General features: G+C 38.6%; 1 protein-coding gene across 4 annotated transcripts in view; it reads right to left on the bottom strand.

Annotated features, from left to right (window-relative positions):
- Positions 1-7,500, bottom strand: part of LOC138009467 (uncharacterized) — a 55,747-nt gene that overhangs the window by 2,345 nt on the left and 45,902 nt on the right. For all 4 annotated transcript variants that reach the window (XM_068856494.1, XM_068856493.1, XM_068856492.1 and 1 more), the window contains 5 exons: positions 7,435-7,500; positions 6,107-6,158; positions 5,584-5,826; positions 2,491-2,568; positions 1-1,602 (listed from right to left, as the gene is read on the bottom strand). The exon at positions 1-1,602 is cut by the window's left edge and continues 2,345 nt beyond it; the exon at positions 7,435-7,500 is cut by the window's right edge and continues 2,111 nt beyond it. In XM_068856494.1, coding sequence (XP_068712595.1) covers positions 1,409-1,602; positions 2,491-2,568; positions 5,584-5,826; positions 6,107-6,158; positions 7,435-7,500 — 633 coding nt within the window. In that variant the 3' untranslated portion in view covers positions 1-1,408. The remainder of the gene's footprint in view (positions 1,603-2,490; positions 2,569-5,583; positions 5,827-6,106; positions 6,159-7,434) is intronic.

Consider the following 7,500-nt stretch of genomic DNA (forward strand, 5'->3'; position numbering starts at 1 on the left):
TTCTCAGTAATCTTGAACATCTGTAAGAAGTGTGCTCGATAGTAAAAAGACTAGAGCGTGAATATAAAGAAAGTAATCGAATCAACAAATGATCTGACTAGCCATCTTATTACTAACTAGTCTCGTACCACACGAACTGCGTGGCACTCTTTGGTGAGAGGCGTATATATAAGCCTCTTACCAATAGAGCTTGATGCCTGTGCTTTAAGGTGCTGTCCGTATTTTTTCCAGTTCAAGCCTTGGATCGATCGAGCTCCGAGCTTTGAAGTTCTTTTGTCCACTGCTATTTATTGCTTAGATTGAAAAAAAAAGAGTGTAATTCAGGGTTACCATGCATCATGAATTTCCATGATTTTCTCAAGAACAGACCACAAACCAATCAATTCATTGAAATCAAATTCATCGACACTTTGTTGCGTTTTTAGTGCATTGACGTCGGTTCATAATTTGAAGCGAAAGAACAAAAAAACAAGGAGATGTAAGTTGCAGTAGGCTCAAGAAAACAACTCCAGCAGACTGCACTTTAAAATATTGTCCGCTAAATTGGTCTATCACAGCGCTCGCATTATGTGAGTAAGACTAAGTATGTAAGTAAGTTTTGTTTCAGTGTCAATCTAAATAGCAGTTTTTAAAAAAACACTCAATGGGACACTATAGAAACTAACAATAAGAACCAAAAAAAGAATTAAGAATCTACTTATCAATTACTACATTAATTAACCTATTTAAGTTATATTATACGAGTTCACAAAATTCTAACTAAGAATACACACTACCAATAATCCAATCTAAAACTAATACTGAAAATACTAACCTAACTATTACATCCAACACTCATAAAACCGAACTACCTCGAGATAAGCCTCGAAGTTGAACAAGAGACCTAACACGGGAAACCGGGAAACCTAACCGGGAAATACGCTGTCTAGAGCTCCAACCACTAAGTAACGCTGCCTCCCATTAAAAACGGATTAATGAATATCATTTTTAAAGGCAAAAACGTCGTTAATAATGGAATGAAGCTTTTGGCACAACTGTTAATTATTACTTGAATTTCAAATCTGCAATTCAGGGTTACCACAAAGGATTTCTCTGGATTTTAACGACCGCAAACCACAAAACACCTTAAGCGTAGATCTAAGACAAACCCTTTTGGTGCCTAAAGGTATTGACGAATTCATTAAAACCAAATTCATAAACAATCAATTTTTTTCTTAATTTGTTCGCACTGAATCTAAACTTCTATGTCAACCCATCTCATCAAAAAGAAATTTTTTTGATCTCGGAGGATGTAGGACCGTCGCTGGATTCACGAAGAATTCACTATTTGTCCTACCATAAGATACAAAATAAGTCATGTTTCACTAACCGTGGCAACCCTGTGACCCATGGTTATACAGCACACTGTCTACAGCATGTCAGCTGCTAGAGGAAGCTCACTTTCTACTAACATGTCGTAAAGTTCACCGACACGAAAGGGATAATGATTTGCCACAGTATTAAGTAGAACATCGCTTGGATTAGTTGTTCTCTCGTCAAGGAAGCTTATTTCGTTGTGAGAAAATCCTAATCTGTGTGCAAGCTCCTGCCATCGCCCACCGACTGAAAGAGTGTAAAAGACAAAATTAGTTTACATACTGAATCTGCTTTAACGAGTATATACCAAAGGAAAAGGACAAATGGGGGCAGCTGGACCATTTTTTTCTTTTTTTGGAATTAATATTTCGTTCTATTTTATCGACAGCAATTTGTAATCACATATCAATGCAATGTTACCGTGATTGGGTTCGCTTGAAAATTCTCTCCATGCAAATTAATATAGTGTCTTACTCAAAATCAATTGGTCCATTTATTATCAGACAGATGCAATTCATTTATTGAGACTGTTCCTCGATCAGTAGTTCCTTTTAACGGAATATATAAGATGAAGTATACTCAATACTATTACATGACTAGCTCGGTGAGTGGGCAAGTTGAACCGCTTGGTCCAGCAAGACCAAAGATAATTTTTTGGTGTTTTATCCAATATAGAAAAAAAAATCATCTATTGACCAAGCTTATTCGGTCAAGATGGCTGGATATTGGCCTCGTTCGTTTTTTGCGTGTTTATGCACCAAGACGAACATAAACACGCAAAAAAATAACTTACGCTTCGTCAATAACCCATATTTATAGGCCAGTTCAGTACAAGCCAAAGTTCCAGTTTATCTTCAGCTAAGTTATGTTGTGGCTTTTGTTTTCTTCTCAGAATCGCGCTTTGGTGTTTGCATGCTCATGGTTTTTTCTTTGTGTTATAAACGATTTCCAAATAACTGTATTACTTATTTGTATCAGAGAAACTACATGAATGGAGACATGACGGGCAGAATTGTTCCTCATTCAATAACCTTTGCTTAGAACTTTTGGTATTACAGCTTTCGTAGGAAGAAAAACGGCGTTCTTTTCCGCGCCCTAACAAAAGCGCCTGGAGATAGTCAGTATTACACTTACCAGTAAGAAAAAACGTTAATTCCTTTCTTTCCTTGAAAGGCACGCATTGGACATCAAGGCCCTCGTCTAGCAATGGTCCTGTATGAGACAAAAAAGCAACGGAAAATCAGCAACATGGAACACTTTTAACTGGGTTTAACTGTATATTAAAGCTTTAGCATAAGATTCGAAATTGTGTTCCTTTTTCTTGTGAGTGAGGGATCTAAACACCAACGTAAATAATTACTTGGTCGATCCTGCTATGATAAATAAGAAGATCGCACTTCTTTTGCAAACAGCAAACAGTTCTCATGGATTACAGCGATAAACCGTAGGTCTCGTCTCAGCAAATTTGCTCCGCTGGAAAAGTGACATAATCAGAACAAATTTCAGTTACCTGTAAAAAAGCAAGTAGGCTGATTGGTGTTTTAATGAGGCTCAGGAAACTGATCCCTACCGAAGCTAAACTTCAGTTTTACAAGACAGCGATTTTACCTCAGCTTACATATTGCAGCCTAGTCTGGCATTTTTGTAAGGCGTAGGATAGAAAGAAACCTGAACGCGTAAACGAAAAAGGTCTCAGGGCGGTTTTCTGTAATTGGAATTTGTCATACATCAACTTATTAAAACGTGCTAATCTGACTTCCTTATACAATAGGCGTCTTCAAGATATAGCAATATTTATGTTCAAGGTCAAGCATAAGTTACTCCCTAAGAATATTCTGGACTTATTCAGCGAAACGCCATCTAATTACTATCTGAGAAATTCTGATTTCTATATCCCACGATTCAACAGTGTCAGGCATGGGAAACATTCATTGACGTTCTTTGGACCACGACTTTGGTCCAAACTTAGCCCAGGAGACAGAGAGAGACAGACGTTAACGGCCTTCATGGCCAATATTAGAAAAAGAGATCTCGCTAGCCTGGTGGAGAACGACTTTTGTAATGGTAATTGTCCCACATGCACTTGCTAAATATCAATTTTTTCATCGGATAAAATCACAGATCCTAATTATATAAGTTTTAGTTACTAAATAAGTTCTTTATTATCGTATATAGTGACTGTAGCCGAAGGATTTTTATATTTCTAGGTATGTTCTTTATTATTGTTTATTTATTTCTTTGATCGTGAGCGGGCGGTATCCTGAGAATCCTGCAATCTGATTGGTTCCGGGAGCGAGCAGTATTTTCCTATCTCCTGACCACGGTCATGGTAACCAACTACGCTAAGCGCAGAGTGAACTTGCGAATTGAAAGAGCGAAGTTTCAATTTGTCTTAATTGTTTTTTGCAATAGAGCAGTGTTATTGTTCAACTTTCTCATAAAAAACAATGGATTCTGACGAAAGCTATTACCGTCCAGTGAAAGCGAATTTTATTACCCAACAATGCGTAAAATTAAAACATGACTTTTAGAGTTTTTCTTAATAGTTTCTCCTACCTTCTAAGAATAGAATTTAGAAATAAATAAAAACGTTATTCACCGGCCTTGGTCGGTCCGTATTGGGAAAAACTGTGCCCTCTGTCTCGAGTACGGCCCTCGGCCGTACTCGAGAGACCTCGGGCACAGTTTTTCCCAATACGGACCTCCCGGCCGGTGAATAACATATATATATAGCCATTGTAGCCTAAAGATTTTATTATTGTAAATTCGAAAGATTATTGTACTTTTTTTATGTAGGATAGTGTCCCCGATTAGTAAGCCTATTAAAGGTTAGCTAGAAGGTTGACACTAAAATAAAGTTGTTGTTATTATTATTATTATTATTATTATTATTATTATTATTATTATTATTATTATTATTATTATCTGCAGTGTGCACGTGGTGGTGGTTATTTTTGTTACGTACAATGCCATGTTTCGTGCTTTTATATCCACCTACCGTCAACTCACTTACTCACACACTCATTAAGTGGGATGCCTATGGCAGACCACGTTTAAAATTCACTTGAGTGTCGTTTTCATCGTAGTCAGATATGGTAATTAGTCACGTGCCTTTCACAAAGCTCTTATCAGTGTAGGACATAAACAAAGAAGGTCATTGTTATTTTCGCGCGAAAGGTAATCGAAAAAGCTCACACGGACATCCACATCACCTCCCTTCTTTAAATTGCTTGGAAACGGGCTAAACTAAAAAATCAGAGTCCTATTAAAGCCGGAATCGAAGCTACGACCTCCGTAACACCGGTAGGATGCTCTAACCATTGAGCCACTAGAACGTACAGGAGAGATATGTCGTTTAACTAAGTCCTGAATGGACAGTGTGTCCCAGTGGTGTGCGGGATCTACAAAATAATGCGCCTCAGTTTACCCAATAAATCGAGCTTACGACCTCCGCTTAGGTTGTCCTTTCATTCGTTGCCAAGCAACTTGTATTCTATCCTTCTCACAGACGCATTACGCTTTTCCATCATATCATGTACTTGTATAAACTGAGGCGCATGACTCTGCAGAGTTAGCAGACAAGTGAGACGCGTTGTCCATTCAGGACCTAGCTAAACGAACTACGTTAGCTCTCCAGTGAGTTTTAGTAGCTCAACGGCTAAAGCATCTGACCGGTGTTACGGAGGTTGTAGCTTCGATTCCTGCTTAGGACTCTGATTCTTCAGTTGTCCTTTCGCCCACTGCCAAGCAACTTGTATTCTTTCCAAATAATTGCTTAGTCAATTCTGCTGTGATAGGGAAGGAGAGTGCAGTGCTTGTGCAAACAACAAACCGTTCTCACGGATTACATGCAACGAACATTTTCCGTTGGAAAAGATCAGTAATCGACATAATCTGCGGTGTGATGGTGGTTATTTTCTTTATGTATAATTTCATGCTTTTCTGAGACAATTCTGCAGATTCCACTTAGAACGTGCGATAAATAACTGAGAAATTCCTAATCATCCATCCACCATCAACCATCATCTCGCTCACTCGCCCCCTCATTCATCCATCCATTCCTTCCTTCCTTCCTCCCTCCCACCCTTCCTCCCTCCCTTTTCTTCCTTTCCTCCTTCCTTCCTTCATTCATTATCGAAGGACCGATCATACAAGCAAATTAAAAGAGAAACTATTGGCCTTTTCTATATAACACACTTAATTTGATCAGTATGTCTCCTTTCTTACCTGTAGTACCAGCAGGGACAATAGTCCTCAAGTATTCAACTACATCCTTTCTGTTTTGGGATTTTGCTGTATTAGCGAGGCAACGGATCAAACGTTTGTCCTCGTTCTCCGGATTATCCAGTGCTGTTGACGTCAAATGGAGACTCTCTTGAAACTGAGACACGACACACTTGGGATCACATGAAGGAACGTGCATGGCATTTACAACCTCTTCAGGCAAAGCAAGTGCCCTTTCAGGAGCAGCTGAGAAGTGAATAAATAATTTTAGAGAAAGGAAATACACAAATACGTTCTTGAAGAGATAAATGCAGTTCAATTTGAATGATCAAATGGCCTGATTTGATCTTCTTTTCAGTTCCCACCGAAATTAAAACTATTTAAAACTTTCTTAACATTGATGTCCGTCTTTATTGCTCTTCTCCTTCTAAGATCCCATTTGGGAAGAAGCATTCTGAAAAGTACCAATGCTTCCGAGGAGTTGTCAACTCACTACACCCTTGTTTGAGGATAGAAAAAAACCCACCGTTTCCAAGAGAAACAGCACTTCCTGCAGCGATGCCATATCCAAGAGATGCCTAGTCATAGAATGAAAAAAAAAAAACCCTTTCCTAAGATTTTTATTTTCCTGTATTCTGACTAGGCGCCAAGGACGAAAAGAAAAAAAAAACCAAAGTGCTCGTCGGTTGTCCGCTGAACTCACACCCTTGTCGTTTGAAATGCGCGCGTTGTTGTTAAAGTTTCCCGTTTCGTTGATATCATTTTTGACAAATCCTACATACAGTTTTGTAAGCGGCTAACTCTGGTTAAAAAAAAAATGCTCGGTCATCATGTAACAATTCATGTACGGTTTCCGTAATACAAGTTAACATGAGCTATCCCCGAAACACAGGGGAGTAGCCAGCCCTTAAGCCTGGTTCCCACGCACGACGCAAATGCAAACGCAAGGAAATACACGTGTAAACTGCCTCAACGCAAATGCAAATGCAAACGTTAGAAACGCATCTTTATCATTTGCGCTTGCGTTTGCATTTCACACGTGTCAACCGGTGTAACGCAAACGCAAACGCTCGTTCCATGCCTCCAGGGTTGACTTCGTCAGTCATCTTGGGATACTCAATTGCGCGTGCGTATTTAAATGTGCTTGCGTTTGCGTTCAACGTGTGAACCTTCCTTGCGTTTGCATTTGCATTTGCGTTTGCATTGGCGTCGTAGGTGTGTGAACCAGGCTTTGAGTCACTGAGCACAAGGTTAACAAGAATTTCCGTTATTATTATTTTTTTTTATACGCCGAAAGGCCGTATTCATTTTTTTTGCTACTATACAATAGCGAATAACAGCTATATCAACGTTTTGTTGTGATATCATTTTTGACAAATTCCTTTTACAGCTTTGAGGGCAGTTAAATCTGGTTGAAAAGATGACCGCTCAACATGTAACAATTTATGTATGGTTTCAATAATACGAGTTAACACTTGAGCTATCGCAGAAACCAGCGTAGCCAGCCTTGAAGCAACAACACAGGCTTAACAAAAATGTCCATAATTAATTTAAGCCGAAAGGATGTATTGGCTTACTATTCAAGATCGAGTAACAGTTATATCAACGCTTTGCTTGAGAAATAAAAAATAGAATAAAATAAAATAATTAATTTTGATCTTATTCATTAAAAAATGCTGAGAGCTTATTAACAAAGCAAAGAAAACCTTATAGAACGTTGAAAACGTTTTGCGCACGACACCAGCCTTAAATAGGACGCTGTGAAACACTGGGTTAATTTACTGCTAACTGCTTTATCACAGCAGCGTAGCAAATTTGAACGTCATTGTTAATGTTGAAAAACTGTAAACAAACCTTATTGACTGATGTTCCTCTTGCTTCTGCTCCTGAAAAAGAAAACCATGGTGCAAACATCTGAAT

This window comes from Montipora foliosa, chromosome 7 (assembly GCF_036669935.1).
Source record: "Montipora foliosa isolate CH-2021 chromosome 7, ASM3666993v2, whole genome shotgun sequence".
Taxonomy (NCBI): Eukaryota; Metazoa; Cnidaria; class Anthozoa; order Scleractinia; family Acroporidae; genus Montipora; species Montipora foliosa.